Below are 21,806 nucleotides of genomic sequence, written 5' to 3'. Positions count from 1 at the left end.
TTGGCTGGTTTGACCTGCTGCTGTTTGTGAACGCAGCCTCACTCGGTTTGTTGAGCAAAACAGTCAACAGGAAATAAAACACCAACGAGGAAAATAAGGACACATGAAATTTGACACAAAATGAGAAAATTGATCATCTTAATTTATAACGAGAATGAATAAAAACAGGAAGTGCGTGTCAGGACGTCCCAAAACCCAAGAAACACCTCGTGCTGTGAAAAGTTCTGTGTATTTCACAGCTTTTGTTTTCTGGATAATTTAACTTCTTTTAACGACACGCCGGATGTGAGGATGTGAAAATAAAAAATAAAAGCAGGAAGGACAGAAGACAGAAATGCTTTCATTTTCTGTTTGTTTGAGACGTTGCAGCTTCAAATCTGCCCGCAGTTAACAGTGTGTGTGTGTGTGTGTGTGTGTGTGTCTCACATATCTGATAACGCTGAAGTCGTCCTAAACCAGTTCTCTCTCACACACACAAACACACAGTTATTTGTTGACTCTCTTCAGTGTTTGTGTCTGAAAATAGAAGTCCAGTCAACACACCAACACGAGCCGAGAGCGCGCGCGTGTGTGTGATGGACACCTGATCGTCATGTTTACTGACTCTCTGTACGTTTGGGTCTCAGGTGCAGCGGAATCTGTTCCAGAAAACATTTTCTTACTTTTGACATAAGAAACATCTGACTGCCAGTACACATCAAGAGATAATCTTCATGTGATGGTTTGTGTGTTTGATTTTTGTCCACGGACGTCCGGCCCGATCCAGACCAGGACCAGGAGCGTCTCTTCTCACGTGTCCCAGGATCTCTGGCCTCCATCATGTTTTCAACAGGAAGTTGCACTGACACATGAATAAATGAGATTCGACCACACGTTTGCTCCGTGTGCTCCACTTGTTCTTTGTTCCAGATGGGAGGGCTGACAGGAAGTGGAACATTAGAACCAAATGAAAAGAGAGGCGACTGAATGCAGTGCTGTGGATTTGTGAAGTGAGTGCTAACTTACTGAGATATTTGATGGATAAAGCTCTGAGGCAGTTCTTTAAGCTGCCGAGCCTTCCTGTTGGTGCGGGACTCGATCAGTGTGTTGATGTATCGCGGTGTACGTGGTGTAGTTCCACTGTGTGTCCACTGGGCGGTGCTAACTGACCGTCTAATGAACCACAGATCAGCACTGAAAGATGGACCCAAGCGGCAGCGTGTGTCGCTTTGGACACGTTGGTTTGTTATGAGGCAGACTGCGGGTCCTCCACTCTGTTCCTCAGTCCTGGTTCCCCACAAAGAGGAAGCAGAACCTCCAGAACCCCACACTGCCATAGACGGTGCCTGCTTTCTGTAAATGGCAGCTAATTTGTTTATGGCAACTGATGCAGTTCTGTCACTTTACTTTTATTTGTGCCTTTATTTTGAAGAGCACCGCTCTTATTGTACTACTTCCTGCTGTTGCTGACGCTAAACTTCCTGCTCCCGCTTCAGCGTAACGACATCTCGTCGCTTCGGAGTTGGTAAAAACAGGATACAAAACAAACTGTTTACCTGTCATATTCTGTGTTGACACCTGTGTGAGAGGTTATTGTATTGCCGTTCGCTTCGTGTCTGTGTCGTCCGTATGGTTTACGTAAGGACTGTCACCGGGACTCGTGTGTGGAGGACGGGCTGTTAGCACACTGAGCTTAAACTTAGCGCCCTTGGAAGCAGGAGGAGGTAGGAGGAGATTATGGTGATGTTGTATCCATTGTAAAAGAGTTGTTCGTTTATCTAAAAAGAAAAGAAATTGTCATTATTTTGTTTAAATAAGAGCTATAATGCGTAACAGTGCAAAAGGTTAATTTCATATAAAAATTCATAAAATAAGTTGCTAAAATTATTTGTATTAAGCTGAAATGTAAACATGATTTCTGTGTATTATTTGTGGAAACCTGGCACTATAGCGTTTGTATTTCTTGCCCATTTTATAGTTTTCACGGTGTCAGAATGCCAGTGGAAAAGAGGAGAGAAATAAAGTTGCACCAGTTTGAAGCTCTCTGCATTTGCGTGGTTACTCCAAGTGGGCCGCGACACTTTCAACTTCTGAATCACCTGCTGGTGTCCTGCGAAGCTAATGAAGCTAACTTAGCCTGCTAGCTGGAAACAGACGGAGGCGGACGGGATTTGGCAGCACGTCGGAGTGACCAAACTGGTTTTAACGGAGTGTGTGGAGGAAAAGATGCTGCTGTGACTTTGTGAAAATGTCACACAAACTACTGGACGCAGTTTTCCATCCGGAAGTCCGCTTACACAGAGCAGGTGTGTACACTTCACTTGTTCCTCTCACTTTGAACGGCTGGGACAACATTCACATCCTTTGCTTCAGTACAAGCAGTAATACCGCACTGTGAAAATATTCCACTGCATTCAAAACGTTCGTTAAAGTATGTGTGACCAGCAAAATGTACTTGAAGTACTCTTGTGGTCCCCCGTCGGTGTGTTTGTTCTATCTGCTCCGTTTGGGTTCGTGCTGCGTTCAGGTGTCTGTCCGGTAGTGATGTTTCGTTCGTGAACGATTCGTTCAGTATGAACGAATCTTTTATATGATCGGGAGTAATGAGTGCTCTCAGTGAACGATTCGTTCATTTTCATGCAGTACCTTCTCTCGCCACATGACAGGCAGCCGCATAAGCTCAGTCAGCAGGACAGGAAACAGAAATGATTAGTTCACGACTCACTCAACTGTGCGTCCGTCCTCAGGTCCTCGTTCTTTTGTCACGTGACAGCCAGGCAGCTCAGGCTGGGTGGCGAGCAGCAGGCACTACAGTTCGTTCACGGATCGTTCATACGGATCGTTCTTTCATTCAGATGTCACGTGACACCCGACATACATTATTTATTCATCAAATCATAATTAATTAGTGGTCTTCTGTTCTTGTAGATGTGTATAGTGTTATTGCGTATATAATGTAAAGTGTGTTTATAAGTAAATATTTTTAAAAATTATATCAACATATTGATTGTTATAATCTGCCATAAAATAATAAAATCTGATAATAATAACAACAATGACAAATATAATAATAATAATGTCACGTTTTAGACACAATAAATCCACCATGTAAACATTTTGGGGAACTTATTGTTACTTTTCAAAATGAGTTTTCCATTCGCTTTTCCATTCGCTGTGTAAGAAGCCATTCGTTCTCGTTCATCGTTCACGGCTCAGGCTGTGTGGCGAGCAGTACGTTCTTTCATCGGTTCTCGTTCATCGTTCGTGAGCGATGATGTAAGTTCGAACAGTACATTTGTTCTCGGATCGGTCTGTCGTTCAGTTGTCACGTGACAGGTACCCCGTCACTGTCGCCATGTTAAACAACAACGGCAGGGAGGATGCAGGACACAAGTCACTTTATTGTGGTGTGTATTTACTTTCCCAGGTTTTCACATGGTTTGAATTGCTTGTGACATTTTGTGTGTTATACTTTGTCAGCAAGCAAACCATGTTGCCTTCTGTATTTAGTGTTTGTGAACTGCAGCCTTTTTCACAACGCCCACAAGAGGGCTGCAGCGCCACCTGCTGTAAAAATGAATGAAATGACTCATAAAAAGATTCGTTCAATTTACTGTTCGAGCGTGAATGATTCATTCAGTAAAAAGAGTCGAACTTGCCACCACTACTGTCTGGAGGTTTTGAGCTCCTCTGAACTCCTTCCTCTCTTGTTGGCTGCTTTAAACTCCAGCATCGGGCTCTCTAAGATCATCATGTGTTTGTAGCCTGGTTGTCCTGTCAGAACCGCGGATCTCTAAACGGTTCCTCGAGCTCTAAAAACAGCCCGTTTTCAGCTTTGCATCAGTGTGAACGGGAAATTTGTTTTTTTGTTTGATTTTTGTCCACAGACGTGGAGCTGCGGTCGGTGAGTGAAGGAGAGGATCCCCCTGAGCGGCAGGACTGGAGCCCCAGTCTGGTCCAGGAGGATCCACCAGAGCTGCCACACATTAAAGAGGAACAGGAGGAACTGTGGACCGGTCAGGAGGGAGAGCAGCTTCGAGGGCCGGAGGAGGCTGATGTCATGGAGGCCACGTTCACTCCTGTCTCTGTGAAGAGTGAAGAAGACGATGAAGAGAAACCTCAGTCCTCTCAGCTTCATCAAAGACAGACTGAAGAGATGAAAACAGAAGCTGATGGAGAGGACTGTGGAGGACCAGAACCAGCCAGGAGCTCAGATCCAGATACCCAACCAGATACTGACCACAAGAGTTCAACCTCCTCTGACTGTGAGACTGATGACAGCTGTGACTGGGAGGACAGCAGAGAACCTCGGTCAGGTTTAAACCCTCTGCAGGACAATGAAGGACATCAGCAGAAACACAATGGACTCCAAACAGGAGAGAAACCATTTAGCTGCTCAGTTTGTGGTAAAAGATACCACAGGAAGAACTCTTTAACAGATCACATGAGGCTTCATTCAGAAGGAAAACGTTTCAGCTGCTCAGTTTGTCCAAAAACTTTTCAGTGGAGAGGACAAGTTGTGAGGCACATGAGAGTCCACACGGGAGAAAAACCTTTCAGCTGCTCCATCTGTGGTACAGAATTTGCTCGAAGAGAAACTCTGAGTGACCACATGAGAGTCCACACAGGAGAGAAACCGTTTAGTTGCTCTGTTTGTGGTAAAAGATTCACTCAAAAGGCAAATATGACACAACACTTGAGTGTCCACACAGGAGAGAAGCCTTTCAGCTGTTCAGTTTGCGGTAAAGAATTTGCAGTGCATGGAAATCTGAGACAGCACCTGATGGTCCACACAGGAGAGAAACCTTTCAGTTGCAGCATCTGTGATAAAAGATTCACTCAGCTTCATAATTTGAAACATCACAAGTGTGTCGGTGAGAGCAGCAGGAGTAAATGAAGCTGCAGAGCTGCTCGTCGAGCCACTTTGTTCCAGCAGGATGTGATTAAACACTGAACAAGTTTGACTTCTAACGGGTCCCACATGCTCTTCTTTGTTGTCACAGCGTTTATTTCAGTGTGTTTATGTGTTTCATACCTCTGAGATGATCTCTCATGCCCGTCATGTCAAGTTGCTCTGCTGATTTTTTGTTTTTTACAGTTTGGGGAGCTGATTTATCTAATTTTGTTTTTCTTTGATCTTTTCTGTTTTATCCAAACAGTCAATAATCAGCAGATGAATCCAGAATGAAAATAATTTTTAGCTTCAAAATTGTTCAAAATGAGCTCAGCCAAGCTGCAGCACAGCAACAGTTTGGTGCCACCTGGTGGTGGAAGGTTAAACTGAACTCTGTGGTCGATGTGTGAGCTGCTCATCACAGAGGGAATACATTGTGAATATTACAAAAGAAAAGAATAAACATGCAAACTATTTCACATTTAAATGTTCCGTACAAGTTCACAGTACCTGAGTTATGCTGACCGACTGAACGATCCAACAGCACAGAAAACAACTGCTGCTTAAACTGAAGTCAAATGTTCCTTTATACTAAGTGTCCGTATTTATAATAATAAACATATTTTGCTGAAATGATGCAGTTGGACTCTTTTGTAAACGACTCCAGTGTAAATAATCATAAGGTATTAAGTTGTCAGTGGAAAGTCAAGCAGTCAGTGCACACATGTGTAAGAGTACTCTGATCCTACCAGGTATAACAGTGAATATAGGAATACTATGTAGTATAATTGTGTAGTTCGAGTTGTCTGTCTTGATGTAAAACACATTAATTTGTGTAATAATTTATACATTTTGCTGACATTGTGCTTCTGTATTGTTTTGTACTTTACTTTCTGGCCTTTGTATTTATACTTCAAGGATGTGGGTATTTCTACTAATGTTAATTCCGAACAAAGAAAAGTGGACCTTTAAAAAGAAGCTTAGCACTTTTAATTTGAAAAGCACAGATGTGGACCGGAACTAAATGTACTTCCTGTGGCTAACATGCTAACTTATTTACTTAACAAATTTGTTACAAATAGTCAGAGTGAACCGACATATTTTGTATGTGTGGATAAACGTGTTTAAGTCGAGTTGCGTCAACTTGCGGGATGTTTCACCGCAGACTCAGCTCACGTTAGCCGACATTGCTAAAGGGAGTTAGCGTAGCTTGCTGACAGGAAACAGCCGGAAGTGGAACATCTGAAATTTCTCCCGGTGTCCTACGAAGCTAATGGCGCTAAGTTAGCCTGCTAGCTGGAAAGAGACGGAGGTGAACGGGATCTGTTTCTCTGGAGGAAAAGTTGGTGCTGTGAGTTTGTAAAAATGTCTAAAGTCCAAACGCTGAGAGCTTTTGTCAACCAGCGACTCACTTTGGCCGCTGAAGAGATTTTTGAGCTGTTTGAAAGAACGATAGCAGACTACGAGGAGGAAGTTTGTCGACAACGCAAACTACTGGACGCTGTTCTCCAGCCTGAAGTCCGCTTACACAGAGCCGGTTTGTCCACTTCACTTGTTCCTCTCACTTTAAACTGCTGGGGTGGTCGAATATTCACACACACAAGATTCTCCAGAGATAAAACACACACACACACACACACACACACACACACACACACACACAGGTAAAACTGCAAAGTAGGTGGGAAGTGACGCGCGTATGTGTTTGATTTTTGTCCACAGACGTGGAGCTGCGGTCGGTGAGTGAAGGAGAGGATCCCCCTGAGCGGCAGGACTGGAGCCCCAGTCTGGTCCAGGAGGATCCACCAGAGCTGCCACACATTAAAGAGGAACAGGAGGAACTGTGGACCGGTCAGGAGGGAGAGCAGCTTCGAGGGCCGGAGGAGGCTGATGTCATGGAGGCCACGTTCACTCCTGTCTCTGTGAAGAGTGAAGAAGACGATGAAGAGAAACCTCAGTCCTCTCAGCTTCATCAAAGACAGACTGAAGAGATGAAAACAGAAGCTGATGGAGAGGACTGTGGAGGACCAGAACCAGCCAGGAGCTCAGATCCAGATACCCAACCAGATACTGACCACAAGAGTTCAACCTCCTCTGACTGTGAGACTGATGACAGCTGTGACTGGGAGGACAGCAGAGAACCTCGGTCAGGTTTAAACCCTCTGCAGGACAATGAAGGACATCAGCAGAAACACAATGGACTCCAAACAGGAGAGAAACCATTTAGCTGCTCAGTTTGTGGTAAAAGATACAACAGGAAGAAATCGTTAACAGATCACATGAGGCTTCATTCAGAAGGAAAATATTTCAGCTGCTCAGTTTGTCCAAAAACTTTTCAGCGTAGTGGGCATGTTGTGAGGCACATGAGAGTCCACACGGGGGAAAAACCTTTCACTTGCTTTGTCTGTCGACGAAAATTTTCACAAAAGGGACATTTGAGAGACCACATGAAAGCCCACACTGGAGAGATGCCTTTCAGTTGCTCAGTTTGTGGTAAAAGATTCCTCCAGAAGAACTCGTTAACGGAACACATGAGAGTTCATTCAGGAGAAAAACATTTCTGCTGCTCAGTTTGTAAAGCAAGTTTTCGGTGGAAAGGAAATCTTCTCAGTCACATGAGAGTCCACACAGGAGAAACGCCCTTCAGTTGTTCTGTCTGTAGAAGAAAATTTTCACTGAAGGGGCATTTGAGAGACCACATGAGAATTCACACTGGGGAAAAGCCCTTTGGTTGCTCCATCTGTGGTAAAAGTTTTGCACAAAAGACAAATCTGACACAACACATGAGAATCCACACAGGAGAGAAACCTTTCAGCTGCTCAGTTTGTAAAGCAAGTTTCAAATCCAGCGGCAATTTATCCTATCACATGAGAATCCACACAGGGGAGAAGCCGTTTAGTTGTTCTGTTTGTGGTAAAACATTCACACAAAAGGCAAATCTGACAAAACACATGAGGATCCACACAGGAGAGAAACCTTTCAGCTGTTCTGCCTGTGGTAAAAGATTCATTCAGCTTTGTAATTTAAAACAACACAAGTGTGTCGGTGAGAGCAGCAGGAGTAAATGAAGCTGCAGAGCTGCTCGTCGAGCCACTTTGTTCAGTGTAACATCAGTGTAAACAGTATAAACAGTAGTGCAAATGGCTGACAGGGTAGTGCAAAATGACCGTAGTGCAATGGAACATGAGTAGTTTAAGTCTGTACAAATGCTGCATTGTGCAAAATGTTCCATGGGTGGTTGTTTGTGTGTTTGTTGGTGTGTGAAGTGTGAGTTTGGCAGCAGGGGCTACAGAGGACCTCCAGAGTTCAACAGTCTCACAGCTTCTGGGAAGAAGCTGTTCCTCAGTCTGGTGGTCCTGCTCTTGATGCTCCGCAGCCTCCTGCCTGAGGGGAGAGGGGCAAACAGTTTGTGTGAGGGGTGGGTGGGGTCCTTCATGATGCAGGAGGCCCTTTTCCTGCACCTGGAGGTGTAAATGTCTGTGGTGGTGGATAGGCTGTGTCCCACTTTCACCACCCTCTGCAGAGCCTTCTTCTCTGCTGCAGAGCAGCTGCTGTGTCACACAGTGATGCAGGAGCACAGGAGGCTCTCCACCACACATCTGTAGAAGGATGTGAGGACCGAACTACCCAGTCCGGCACGCCTCAGCCTCCTGAGGAAGTAGAGGCGCTGGTGTGCCTTCCTGATGAGGCAGGAAGTGTTGTTGCTCCAGGTGAGGTCGTCCGTTATGTGGACGCCCAGGTACCTGAAACTGGAGACCACTTCCACCGCTGTCCCTCCGATGTACAGTGGAGGAAGGGGGAGATGTCTGACCCTTCTGAAGTCCACGATCATCTCCTTGGTCTTTTTCACGTTGATGCAGAGGTTGTTCTCTCTGCACCAACATTGTGAATATTACAAAAGAAAAGAATAAACATGCAAACTATTTCACATTTAAATGTTCCGTACAAGTTCACAGTACCTGAGTTATGCTGACAGACTGAACGATCCAACAGCACAGAAAACAACTGCTGCTTAAACTGAAGTCAAATGTTCTTTTATACGAAGTGTCCATATTTATAATAATAAACATATTTTGCTGAAATGATGCAGTTGGACTCTTTTGTAAACGACTCCAGTGTAAATAATCATAAGGTATTAAGTTGTCAGTGGAAAGTCAAGCAGTCAGTGCACACATGTGTAAGAGTACTCTGATCCTACCAGGTATAACAGTGTATATAGGAATACTATGTAGTATAATTGTGTAGTTTGAGTTGTCTGTCTTGATGTATAACACATTAATTTGTGTAATAATTAATACATTTTGCTACGTTGTGCTTCTGTACTGTTCACTTTTACTCTGCTTTCTAGCATTTGTATTTATACTTCAAGCATCTGGGTATTTCTACCAATGTTAATTCTGAACAAAGACAACTGGACCTTTAAAGAAAAGCTTAGCACTTTTAATTTGAAAAGCACAGATGTTGACCGGAACTAAATGTACTTAGCTAACATGCTAACTTATTTACTTAACAAATTTGTTACAAAGAGTCAGAGTGAACCGACATATTTTGTATGTGTGGATAAACGTGTTTAAGTGGAGTTGCGTCAACTTTCGGGATGTTTCACCGCAGACTCAGCTCACGTTAGCCGACATTGCTAAAGGGAGTTAGCGTAGCTTGCTAACAGGAAACAGCCGGAAGTGGAACATCTGAAATTTCTCCCGGTGTCCTACGAAGCTAATGGCGCTAAGTTAGCCTGCTAGCTGGAAAGAGACGGAGGTGAACGGGATCTGTTTCTCTGGAGGAAAAGTTGGTGCTGTGAGTTTGTAAAAATGTCTAAAGTCCAAACGCTGAGAGCTTTTGTCAACCAGCGACTCACTTTGGCCGCTGAAGAGATTTTTGAGCTGTTTGAAAGAACGATAGCAGACTACGAGGAGGAAGTTTGTCGACAACGCAAACTACTGGACGCTGTTCTCCAGCCTGAAGTCCGCTTACACAGAGCCGGTTTGTCCACTTCACTTGTTCCTCTCACTTTAAACTGCTGGGGTGGTCGAATATTCACACACACAAGATTCTCACGCGCGTATGTGTTTGATTTTTGTCCACAGACGTGGAGCTGCGGTCGGTGAGTGAAGGAGAGGATCCCCCTGAGCGGCAGGACTGGAGCCCCAGTCTGGTCCAGGAGGATCCACCAGAGCTGCCACACATTAAAGAGGAACAGGAGGAACTGTGGACCGGTCAGGAGGGAGAGCAGCTTCGAGGGCCGGAGGAGGCTGATGTCATGGAGGCCACGTTCACTCCTGTCTCTGTGAAGAGTGAAGAAGACGATGAAGAGAAACCTCAGTCCTCTCAGCTTCATCAAAGACAGACTGAAGAGATGAAAACAGAAGCTGATGGAGAGGACTGTGGAGGACCAGAACCAGCCAGGAGCTCAGATCCAGATACCCAACCAGATACTGACCACAAGAGTTCAACCTCCTCTGACTGTGAGACTGATGACAGCTGTGACTGGGAGGACAGCAGAGAACCTCGGTCAGGTTTAAACCCTCTGCAGGACAATGAAGGACATCAGCAGAAACACAATGGACTCCAAACAGGAGAGAAACCATTTAGCTGCTCAGTTTGTGGTGCAAGATACCACAGGAAGAACTTGTTAATGTATCACATGAGGCTTCATTCAGAAGGAAAACGTTTCAGCTGCTCAGTTTGTCAAAAAACTTTTCAGCGCAAAGTAAATGTTGCGAGGCACATGAAGATCCACACAGGAGAGAAACCTTTTAGCTGCTCAGTTTGTAGTAAAAGATTCCACAGGAAGGACAAGTTAATGGAGCACATGAGACTTCATTCAGGAGAAAAACGTTTCAGCTGCTCTGTTTGTCAAAAAGCTTTTCAGTGGAGAGGAGATGTTGTGACACACATGAGAGTCCACACAGGAGAGAAACCATTTAGCTGCTCAGTTTGTGGTAGAAGATACCTCAGCAAGAAATCGTTAACGGATCACATGAGGCTTCATTCAGAAGGAAAATATTTCAGCTGCTCAGTTTGTCATGAAAGATTCCTTCAGAAGAACTTGTTAACAAAGCACATGAGAATCCACACAGGAGAGAAACCTTTCAGTTGCAGCATCTGTGATAAAAGATTCACTCAGCGTCATACTTTGAAACATCACAAGTGTGTCGGTGAGAGCAGCAGGAGTAAATGAAGCTGCAGAGCTGCTCGTCGAGCCACTTTGTTCCAGCAGGATGTGATTAAACACTGAACAAGTTTGACTTCTAACGGGTCCCACATGCTCTTCTTTGTTGTCACAGCGTTTATTTCAGTGTGTTTATGTGTTTCATACCTCTGAGATGATCTCTCATGCCCGTCATGTCAAGTTGCTCTGCTGATTTTTTGTTTTTTACAGTTTGGGGAGCTGATTTATCTAATTTTGTTTTGATCTTTTCTGTTTTATCCAAACAGTCAAGCAGATGAATCCAGAATGAAATTAATCTTTAGCTCTAAAATAGTTGAAAATGAGCTCAGCCAAGCTGCAGCACAGCAACAGTTTGGTGCCACCTGGTGGTGGAAGGTTAAACTGAACTCTGTGGTCGATGTGTGAGCTGCTCATCACAGAGGGAATACATTGTGAATATTACAAAAGAAAAGAATAAATGTTGTAGCCAGTTTACATTTGTGTATGTTTGTGTGTATGAGTGTGGGCGTGTGGTTGGTGAGGCACTATGGTTCCTATCAGTTACCTGCACACCTGTGGGCGTAGGTGGTAATCAGTCACACATTGGTTCGATAAGGGAGACCCTGCTGATCAGTCAGTGGGGAATGAGGATCAGGGGAAGCCACACAGTTTTTCAACTGTGCTTGTGTGTGCGTCGTCAGAATGGATTTTGTGTCGCAAGCTTAGGATTTTTTCCTTTTGTACAAGCTCATTGTAAGTGTTTTGGCAACCGGCTTTTTGTAGGTGCTTTTTCAAGATTTGCAAGTTAATAAAGTGTTAAACACACACCCATGGAGGACCTCGTTTTTACACACCACGATGAGCTGGAAATGTCTTCACATTCCCCTTGAGCGGTGTTTTGTAGCTATATTGCCATTACATTTCGGTGAAGAACTTGCCTCCTGCTGCACTCCACCCTACTCCATGCCAGATGATTCTACTTGATTGAATTCAAATGTTAGCCTGGGCGAAAGCAGTGACGAAGAATCATAGTCCGACTGATTGGGAATTGTTAAGCTGCCTGGAAGAGATCGGCCTCCTCACAAGAGGATACAGGTAAATCCTGCTACAATTCAAAATAATTTGGGGACAGCCGTGGCCTCGATGTTGGAGAAGCAGCTTGTTATGGGAGGGTGACTCGTTCGATTCCCCCACCGGACAGGCAGGAAAAATTTGGGTGTGGTGATTAATGGAGTTATTATGGAGTGATTAATGCGACAAATGCTCCCCCCCCTTCATTAGCCGGCTGATGTGCCCTTGAGCAAGGCACTTAACCCCCAAAATGCTCCCCGGGCGCTTGATGCTGCCCACTGCTCCTGTGTGTGTTTCACTGCATGTAATTTGCCGGTTGTTGCATGTGTGTGTTCAACTAAGGATGGGTCAAATGCAGAAGACCAATTCAGTGTGTGCGTGTAAAAATATATATACTGTCAATAAAGCTGATTCTTCTTCTATTCTTATCTTCTTAAATAAAGCCTTTGGCCTTTAAATCCGTCAAAATGGGTGACGTGGCTGCAGCTGTCAATCAAAGTGAAAAGGAAAATGCATGTGATAAAAGACTGGTTAAACTCACTGTTAAAGTTAATATCACAAGTCTCAGAATAAAGAAACGTCATAAATTAACCGAAGAAGTTGAGCAACTAATGACTTCAAAGGAAAATGTGTCTGAGGTGCAGGCAATACGTGACGTGTTCTTCAAACTGTGTGTGGAAACCAAAATTGCATCAATCATTGAAACCAATATGAGGATGAAATATTAAAACAAGACGAATGGTTTGAAACCCGAATGAAAAATAATAAAGAAATAATACAAAAAACTGAAGAGTGGTTGCTTGATGAGAGGGAGCAAGATGATGATGATGATTATGTTGAAGATAATAATGGTGCTGCTGTTGCTGTGGTCAGTGACGAACATGCTCCAAACAGCTGTGGTCACTGATGGGATTGCTCCTGGTGACAGTGTTGTGTTTCGGATAGCGATGATTGAAGATGTTGAAAGAGATCTCCGCTGACAAGTTTATCACAAGAAGCTCAGCATCAGATTAAGCAGGTGCATGTGAGACGATCCCAGCCAACATGGATCACTCTGCCGAATCATCTTTAACCACTTGGTGGTTTACATGGACAAGAGATAAAATGTCTGTCATTCATCAACTAACCCTCAGTTCTATGTTGAAACAGAAAGAGGGTGAAAAGAAGACCCTCTTCCTGTATGCTGTATACCCTTGGGACTTGGGGCCCTTCTCTCATCAGGACTTGAGACATATTGACCCCAGGAAATCATCAACCATACTAATCTTAAGATTCCCAAAGGACATCAAGCATACTAATCTCCAGATACTACAACAGCGTTTCTAATGTTGGTCGTAAAACATGTTCATCAGCTGGCTGCTCCAGCCACAGGTCTTCAAGGTCTTCAGCCTCTTCTGCATGTCTAAAAGCACAGGCCTCTGTCCTTGCTATGGCAGCTGCCTTCAAAGAAAAACATGAATTGGAAGCTCAGGAGGAGCAAATCAGTCCAGAAAAGGGAGCTTCTTAAATTGCAAAATCACATTTCTGCCCACACTGCTAAAGTTACTGTCCTGAAGTACAGAGAATCTGATGGTCAGAGCTCCAGAGCCCATTCAAATAGAATGAATTTGTATCTGGAAAGGTCAAAACGTAAATCATCTCTCAGACCCTCTGCGATAAAATTGGTTCCACAAAGTTAGAGGTATCACTTCCATATTCCACCATCAAGAGGCAGCAAGGCTGCAATGCCAATGGAGGCACAGTTCAACCATTCAAACCATCAGTTCCATCATCCATCAATAGGAGGCAGCAAAGCTGCCATGTCAATGGGTGCACAATCCAAGGAAAACGCACATGGTGAACCAAGGGTTCGTGTTCTGAATCCAAAACCAAGCAAGTCTCTCGGATAGACTGCCTGTACTTCTTGGAGCAATATATAAAAGGACAACCAAGAGAACTGGTTAAGAGCTGTCAACACATGCCACCCGACAGGGGATATCAAAGTCAAATGAGCAAATGAGCAAAAAGTAGTCAGTGCATACATGGAGAAAGCTCTGGAATGGCCACCAGTAAAATCCAAGGACATGAAGGTTTTGCAAGCTTTTTCATTGTTTCTCTGTGGAGGATGTCAGAGATGAACATGCCATCCAACAAGCGTGAAATTATCCTGAAGCTACCTTGGAAACACTGCTTACGAGCTGCAGGAAAAGCACTGCTGTCAAGGAGGCTTCAGTGATATTGTAAGATTCACTGACAGACAAGTGTCTATTGCTTCTAATTCACTTTTTGGAAGCATTCAGGACATAGCCATCTCATCACCAAATCATAAAAATGCAAACAAAGTCTCACAGGTATGCATCAAGGGAAAAGGAAGTAGTTTTGCAACTTTTGTGGTAGTTGTCAGTTCTAAACCTGTGACCCAAAGCAAAAGGAGAAAAACTTACCTGATAAATCAACAAACAACAACAGGTCAGTGCTGGAATCCATTGAAGTGGAAAAACGGGCGAAGGAGCTAAAAGAACTGGATTTGACAGAGACACTCTCCCTGTTGAGAGAACACTGGGGTTGCAGTGATGTGTAGAAACCGACACCCTCAGGTTCAAGATAGCAATTCAAGAAAGACCATTCACAAGAAAGCGTGTTTTGTCTGTCGTAAGGTCAGTGTATGACCCCATTGGATTTTTGGTTTGCTTTACCTTACCTGCCAGGTTGATGTTGCAACACCTTTGTAGGCTGAGCTACAGTTGGGACGAGCGCGTCCCTCAAAGTTACCAGCAGCAGTGGGTCGGGTGGCGAGAAGATCTAATCTAAACAGTGGAGCAGTGGAGCCATTGAGGTATTGCAGGCATGTTTGGACTGTACTGACCGGGACGTGTTCAGGATGGCTACCAACAATCTGAAGGAGTACACAGAGGTGGTGACCTCCTACACCAGCTTCTGTGAAGACAGCTGTATCCCATCATGCACCAGGGTGTGTTACAGCAATGATAAACCCTGGTTCTCTGCTGAACTCAAGCGGCTAAGGAGGCTCAAGGAGGAGGGGTTTAGGAGTGGGGACAAAGAGAGGTACAAGGAGTCAAAGTACTGCTTTAGCAAGGCGGTGAGAAATGCTAAACGACGGTACTCTGAGAAACTGGAACACCAGTTCTCAGCCAACGACTCTGCTTCTGTTTGGAGAGGGCTCAGACAGATAACCAACTACTGTCCCGAGGCCCCCCACTCCATTAACTGCATGCGCCTAACAAATGAGCTGAACGACCATTACTGCCACTCTGAAAGACAATTGGTCCATCCTGACACGTTCACCTCCCCACCCCAGCCTCAGCAGGAGCCCTGACACCTCAACCTGTTCCCCCAGGTTCTCTGCCCACCCAACCCCCCACTAATGGTGCGGCTCTCTCTATCACAGAGAGAGACGTGAACACGCTGTTCAAAAAGCAAAACCCCCGCAAAGCAGCCGGACCGGACGATCACACCATCACACAGGACCTCAAATGGGAGCTGAACATCAGCACTCTCATCAAAAAAGCACAGCAGAGGATGTTATTCTTGAGGCAGCTGAAGCAGTTCAAACTGCCAAAGGCAATGATGGTGAACTTCTACACCTCCATCATGCAGTCCATTCTCACCTCCTCCATCAGCATCTGGTATGCTGCTGCCACTGCTAAGGACCTTGGCAGACTGCAGCGTCTGTACACCTCCAGGATCCTGAGGAGATCAAAAAAGATTGTTCTCACCCTGGACACAAACTCTTTGAGGTGCTCCCCTCTGGCAGGAAGCTGCGGTGCTCTTGGACCAAAACCTCTCACCACAAAAAGCACTGACACCCCCCCCCACACACACACACACACCCACACACACTTTCTTTTGCTCTCTCTTCCCCTCTCTCTCACACTCACTCACACACACACACACACACACACACACACACACACACACGCACACTCTCTTTACACATCCAGCTCCCTTGCACGTCATCAGTCTGCACTTTATAAAAATGCACGGCCATCTGCAAATGTTTACATCCACCGTTGTTTTTACAGATGTATGTATATGTATACTATGTATACGGACTTTTTACATCTCACTATTTATCGATTTTTATTCTCTTTTCTTGTGTGTGTCTGCTGCACCAAATGCCAAAAAAGCCTCCCCTTCTGTCAGCAGTGATGACCCAGAGGTCAAAGGAGAGGCCATAGTAAACACTGTGATCCTCAAAGATGCATCAGATGCAACAACTCAGCTTCTAACTTACTCCTCTTCATGGAAACAGTTAACGACTTCAGTAGTTTGGTTTCTCCAGGTGAGAAAGGTGTTGCAGTTGTTGAGTCAGAAGAGGAAGGACATAGAAGCTTCTGTGTCGAGCAATGGGCTTGACATAACTCAACAACAAAACAAAGCTGAAAAGGAGAAGAGAGCATTCAGAGCCACACTGGATGGTCAAACCTTGTCTCTCGAAGATCCTACCAGGTATAACAGTGTATATAGGAATACTATGCAGTATAACTGTGTAGTTTCAGTTGTCTGTCTTGATGTATCACACATTAATTTGTGTAATAATTAATACATTTTGCTGACATTGTGCTTCTGTACTGTTCACTTTTACTCTACTTTCTGACCTTTGTATTTATACTTCAAGCATCTGGGTATTTCTACTAATGTTAATTCTGAACAAAGACAACTGGACCTTTAAAGAAAAGCTTGGCACTTTTAATTTGAAAAGCACAGATGTTGACCGGAAATAAATGTACTTCCTGTGGCTAACATGCTAACTTATTTACTTAACAAATTTGTTACAAAGAGTCAGAGTGAACCGACATATTTTGTATGTGTGGATAAACGTGTTTAAGTCGAGTTGCGTAAACTTTCGGGATGTTTCACCGCAGACTCAGCTCACGTTAGCCGACATTGCTAAAGGGAGTTAGCGTAGCTTGCTAACAGGAAACAGCCGGAAGTGGAACATCTGAAATTTCTCCCGGTGTCCTACGAAGCTAATGGCGCTAAGTTAGCCTGCTATCTGGAAAGAGACGGAGGTGAACGGGATCTGTTTCTCTGGAGGAAAAGTTGGTGCTGTGAGTTTGTAAAAATGTCTAAAGTCCAAACGCTGAGAGCTTTTGTCAACCAGCGACTCACTTTGGCCGCTGAAGAGATTTTTGAGCTGTTTGAAAGAACGATAGCAGACTACGAGGAGGAAGTTTGTCGACAACGCAAACTACTGGACGCTGTTCTCCAGCCTGAAGTCCGCTTACACAGAGCCGGTTTGTCCACTTCACTTGTTCCTCTCACTTTAAACTGCTGGGGTGGTCGAATATTCACACACACAAGATTCTCCAGAGATAAAACACACACACACACACAGGTAAAACTGCAAAGTAGGTGGGAAGTGACGCGCGTATGTGTTTGATTTTTGTCCACAGACGTGGAGCTGCGGTCGGTGAGTGAAGGAGAGGATCCCCCTGAGCGGCAGGACTGGAGCCCCAGTCTGGTCCAGGAGGATCCACCAGAGCTGCCACACATTAAAGAGGAACAGGAGGAACTGTGGACCGGTCAGGAGGGAGAGCAGCTTCGAGGGCCGGAGGAGGCTGATGTCATGGAGGCCACGTTCACTCCTGTCTCTGTGAAGAGTGAAGAAGACGATGAAGAGAAACCTCAGTCCTCTCAGCTTCATCAAAGACAGACTGAAGAGATGAAAACAGAAGCTGATGGAGAGGACTGTGGAGGACCAGAACCAGCCAGGAGCTCAGATCCAGATACCCAACCAGATACTGACCACAAGAGTTCAACCTCCTCTGACTGTGAGACTGATGACAGCTGTGACTGGGAGGACAGCAGAGAACCTCGGTCAGGTTTAAACCCTCTGCAGGACAATGAAGGACATCAGCAGAAACACAATGGACTCCAAACAGGAGAGAAACCATTTAGCTGCTCAGATTGTGGTAAAAGATACCTCAGGAAGAAATCCTTCATGACTCACATGAGGCTTCATTCAAAAGGAAAACATTTCAGCTGCTCAGTTTGTAAGAAAACTTTTCAGCGCAGAGTCGATGCTGTGAGGCACATGAAGATCCACACAGGAGAGAAACCTTTCAGCTGCTCAGTTTGTAGTAAAAGATTCCACAGGAAGGACAAGTTAATGGAGCACATGAGACTTCATTCAGGAGAAAAACTTTTTAGCTGCTCAGTTTGTCAGAAAACCTTTCAGTGGAGAGGAGATGTTGTGAGGCACATGAGAGTCCACACTGGAGAGAAACCTTTCTGCTGCTCAGTTTGTGGTAAAGAATTTGCACTCCATGGAAATCTGAGACAGCACCTGACGGTCCACACAGGAGAGAAGCCTCTCTGAGATGATCTCTCATGCCCGTCATGTCAAGTTGCTCTGCTGATTTTTTGTTTTTTACAGTTTGGGAAGCTGATTTATCTAATTTTGTTTTTCTTTGATCTTTTCTGTTTTATCCAAACAGTCAATAATCAGCAGATGAATTCAGAATGAAATTAATCTTTAGCTCTAAAATTGTTCAAAATGAGCTCAGCCAAGCTGCAGCACAGCAACAGTTTGGTGCCACCTGGTGGTGGAAGGTTAAACTGAACTCTGTGGTCGATGTGTGAACTGCTCATCACAGAGGGAATACATTGTGAATATTACAAAAGAAAAGAATAAACATGCAAACTATTTCACATTTAAATGTTCCGTACAAGTTCACAGTACCTGAGTTATGCTGACCGACTGAACGATCCAACAGCACAGAAAACAACTGCTGCTTAAACTGAAGTCAAATGTTCCTTTATACTAAGTGTCCATATTTATAATAATAAACATATTTTGCTGAAATGATGCAGTTGGACTCTTTTGTAAACGACTCCAGTGTAAATAATCATCAGGTATTAAGCAGTCAGTGCACACATGTGTAAGAGTACTCTGATCCTACCAGGTATACCAGTGTATATAGGAATACTATGTAGTATATATCTACACGGTGGTGCGGTGGTTAGCACTGTCACCTCATAGCAAGTGGGTTCCATGTTCAAATCCTGGTCTCTGCCCTTCTATATGGAGTTTGCGTTTTCTCGGGGTACTCCGGTTGATTGGCTGCTCCACCTGCCCTGAGGTGAGAGTGTGTGGTTGTCTGTCTTTGTGTTGGCCCTGCGATTTACTGGCAAGAGAGTTAGCGTAGCTTGCTAACAGGAAACTGTCGGAAGTGGAACATCTGAAATTTCTCCCTTTTCCTACGAAGCTAATGAAGCCGACTTAGCCTGCTAGCTGGAAACAGAGGGAGGTACAAAAAATACTTTAAAGTATAAAAGTACAAAGCAACTACTAAAAAAAACCCCACACACACTTTTTGTGTTATAGTGAAGCAACATGACATCAACAAAACTACACAACAAAATATAAATTAAAATGTGCAAAACAAAAAAGCAGCATCCGGGTAACAACAGATACATTAAAATGTGCAAAAACACAGCTCTCATGCAGTCTTTTTAGCCAGTTCGTCATCAGTTTCGTTTTGTTTTACTGGTTCATAGCCTTTTGCAGTCACTGGCTCATAGCCTTTTGCAGTAACTGGCTCATGGCCTTTTGTAGTCACTGGCTCATAGCCTTTTGCAGTCACTGGCTCATAGCCTTTTGCAGTCACTGGCTCATAGCCTTTTGCAGTCACTGGCTCATAGCCTTTTGCAGTCACTGGCTCATGGCGCTCCGGGCTGCAGGTCTTGGTGGCTGTGGTGTCGTACTGGGTGATGCTGCAGACATTGTAGGAGCATCAACAGCTGCAGGAGACACACTGACACCTTCATGAACAGCTGTTCTTCTCTAACTTAACTGATGGGTGAACAGTCTGCACATGCCTGTGCACACAGCATTCGATGCACTCGAACTATCAATTATATTCAAATGTGTCCGTCGTTCACCTCAAAGATTCGACTCAAAGAACCGGATGTTGTTGTTTTCACGAGAGACTGTGGAAAGACAGTTAACTTTATTCATTTACTGTAATTCTGTTCTGTGCTTTATTCTAAACAAGGTTAAAGAAAAAAAAATTAGGAAGCAGAAAACAAACATCTCATGATGAAGTTTTACTGTTTTGCCTTTGGAAAGAGACTTCACATTTATTTGATGTGAAGCTCTTACAGTTTCACGACGATTTTATGAGTTCAGGGTTTTTGCAACAGATATTTAAAATAAATGCCATCTTTTTGCAGCGTGTGCGAAGGTTTTCTCTCTCCTAACGCGGTGTACGTGGTGTAGTTCCACTGTGTGTCCACTGGGCGGTGCTAACTGACCGTCTAATGAACCACAGATCAGCACTGAAAGATGGACCCAAGCGGCAGCGTGTGTCGCTTTGGACACGTTGGTTTGTTATGAGGCAGACTGCGGCCTGAGATCCCCGGGAGGCGGGGTCCTCCACTCTGTTCCTCAGTCCTGGTTCCCCACAAAGAGGAAGCAGAACCTCCAGAACCTCAGACTGCCACAGGCGATGCCTGCTTTCAACTTCTGAATTACCTGCTGGTGTCCTACGAAGCTAATGAAGCTAACTTAGCCTGCTAGCTGGAAACAGACGGAGGCGGACGGGATTTGGCAGCACGTCGGAGTGACCAAACTGGTTTTAACGGAGTGTGTGGAGGAAAAGATGCTGCTGTGACTTTGTGAAAATGTCACACAAACTACTGGACGCAGTTTTCCAGCCGGAAGTCCGCTTACACAGAGCAGGTGTGTACACTTCACTTGTTCCTCTCACTTTGAACGGCTGGGACAACATTCACATCCTTTGCTTCAGTACAAGCAGTAATACCGCACTGTGAAAATATTCCACTGCATTCAAAACGTTCGTTAAAGTATGTGTGACCAGCAAAATGTACTTGAAGTACTCTTGTGGTCCCCCGTCGGTGTGTTTGTTCTATCTGCTCCGTTTGGGTTCGTGCTGGGTTCAGGTGTGTCCGGTAGTTTGAGCTCCTCTGAACTGTTTCCTCTCCCGTTGGCTGCTTTAAACTCCAGCTCCGTGTTCTCCAAGACCATCGAGCTCTGTGACGATGCATCTGTCGTCTCCCGTTAGAGTCTTTTTAAAGAGTTTACTTCACTTGTCTCAGCACATAAAGGCGCCCTTCGTCCTTCAGTTTATCTCAGACGTTCGGCAGCAGAAAGAATTGTCACCTGAAACGTGACAAACTTCACAGTAAAATGTCCTGGAGTAAAAGTACAGCGTTTGAGATGTCATGTGCTTGACATGTGAGGAAGGAAAACAGAGTAATTACTGTGTGGAAGGGTGTGTGAGTGGTGTACGATAAAGGTCAAAGGTGAGCAGAGTGTGTGTGTGTGTTCGTCAGTTGTGGAAAACAGTGATGTGAGGTGAAACGTCCTTCTTTTGGTTGGATGTGAGCGTAAACGCACATTGTGACGTCAGTAAGATTTTGTTTTCACGCGAGTTTCTCTCTGGCGCCACCTTGTGGAGAACTTGTCAATCACCAGTTCAGGCTCTGAAAATTCGACTCAGACTCAAGGAAATGTTTTCATCACTGATTTGAATTCTGAAAGCTCGAGCTGAAGTGTGTGATGCGTTCAATGTCTGCGGTGTGTTAATTCTGCCCCAGTTAATACAGAATAAGTTGCGTTCATGTTCGTGTCTCTGTGGCGTGTTTACGGTTTGATGTCACCTTTAGTTTCTCTCTGTGGCGCGTTCAGTGTCTCATACCCCTCAGACCGTGTGTGTGTGTGTGTGTGTGTGTGTGACAGGCAGC

At 44.6% G+C, this 21,806-nt stretch overlaps 4 protein-coding genes and 1 pseudogene across 6 annotated transcripts in view; all 5 read left to right on the top strand.

The window, feature by feature from the left end:
- The first annotated feature begins 1,472 nt into the window (after positions 1–1,472).
- LOC124055246 (zinc finger protein 135-like) lies at positions 1,473–4,944 on the top strand. The gene is made up of 3 exons (XM_046381872.1): positions 1,473–1,703; positions 1,958–2,285; positions 3,867–4,944. Exons 2-3 carry the CDS (start codon positions 2,228–2,230, stop codon positions 4,874–4,876), a joined length of 1,068 nt encoding a protein of 355 aa, XP_046237828.1. The 5' UTR covers positions 1,473–1,703; positions 1,958–2,227; the 3' UTR covers positions 4,877–4,944.
- A 994-nt stretch (positions 4,945–5,938) lies between these two features.
- LOC124055227 (zinc finger protein OZF-like) lies at positions 5,939–8,105 on the top strand. Its single transcript, XM_046381849.1, has 2 exons — positions 5,939–6,410; positions 6,596–8,105. The coding sequence occupies exons 1-2, from the start codon at positions 6,239–6,241 to the stop codon at positions 7,939–7,941; spliced, it is 1,518 nt and encodes a 505-aa protein (XP_046237805.1). The 5' UTR covers positions 5,939–6,238; the 3' UTR covers positions 7,942–8,105.
- Positions 8,106–9,425: 1,320 nt separating this feature from the next.
- On the top strand, positions 9,426–11,849 carry LOC124055242 (annotated as a pseudogene).
- Positions 11,850–17,072: 5,223 nt separating this feature from the next.
- Positions 17,073–18,903, top strand: LOC124055243 (zinc finger and SCAN domain-containing protein 12-like). Its single transcript, XM_046381871.1, has 2 exons — positions 17,073–17,332; positions 17,492–18,903. The coding sequence occupies exons 1-2, from the start codon at positions 17,161–17,163 to the stop codon at positions 18,415–18,417; spliced, it is 1,098 nt and encodes a 365-aa protein (XP_046237827.1). The 5' UTR covers positions 17,073–17,160; the 3' UTR covers positions 18,418–18,903.
- Positions 18,904–20,362: 1,459 nt separating this feature from the next.
- senp7b (SUMO specific peptidase 7b) overlaps positions 20,363–21,806 on the top strand; it is a 67,681-nt gene continuing 66,237 nt past the window's right edge. For 2 of the 3 annotated variants that reach the window (XM_046381785.1, XM_046381784.1), the window contains exon 1: positions 20,363–20,781. The gene's annotated coding sequence lies outside the window, so the exon portion shown is untranslated. The remainder of the gene's footprint in view (positions 20,782–21,806) is intronic. The other variant, XM_046381792.1, reaches the window with a different exon arrangement.

Source organism: Scatophagus argus, chromosome 24, assembly GCF_020382885.2.
Source record: "Scatophagus argus isolate fScaArg1 chromosome 24, fScaArg1.pri, whole genome shotgun sequence".
Classification (NCBI taxonomy): domain Eukaryota; kingdom Metazoa; phylum Chordata; class Actinopteri; family Scatophagidae; genus Scatophagus; species Scatophagus argus.
Note: the sequence above shows the minus strand (reverse complement) of the source record. Positions and strands in the feature narration are given on the sequence as shown.

Bases quoted from the DNA above. Each gene is read 5' to 3' on its own strand.
- LOC124055246 (XM_046381872.1), top strand. From the start codon at position 2,228: ATGTCACACAAACTACTGGACGCAGTTTTCCATCCGGAAGTCCGCTTA. The intron at 2,286-3,866 runs GTGTGTACACTT...TTTTGTCCACAG, and splicing joins AGTCCGCTTACACAGAGCAG to ACGTGGAGCTGCGGTCGGTG.
- LOC124055227 (XM_046381849.1), top strand. From the start codon at position 6,239: ATGTCTAAAGTCCAAACGCTGAGAGCTTTTGTCAACCAGCGACTCACT. The intron at 6,411-6,595 runs GTTTGTCCACTT...TTTTGTCCACAG, and splicing joins AGTCCGCTTACACAGAGCCG to ACGTGGAGCTGCGGTCGGTG.
- LOC124055243 (XM_046381871.1), top strand. From the start codon at position 17,161: ATGTCTAAAGTCCAAACGCTGAGAGCTTTTGTCAACCAGCGACTCACT. The intron at 17,333-17,491 runs GTTTGTCCACTT...TTTTGTCCACAG, and splicing joins AGTCCGCTTACACAGAGCCG to ACGTGGAGCTGCGGTCGGTG.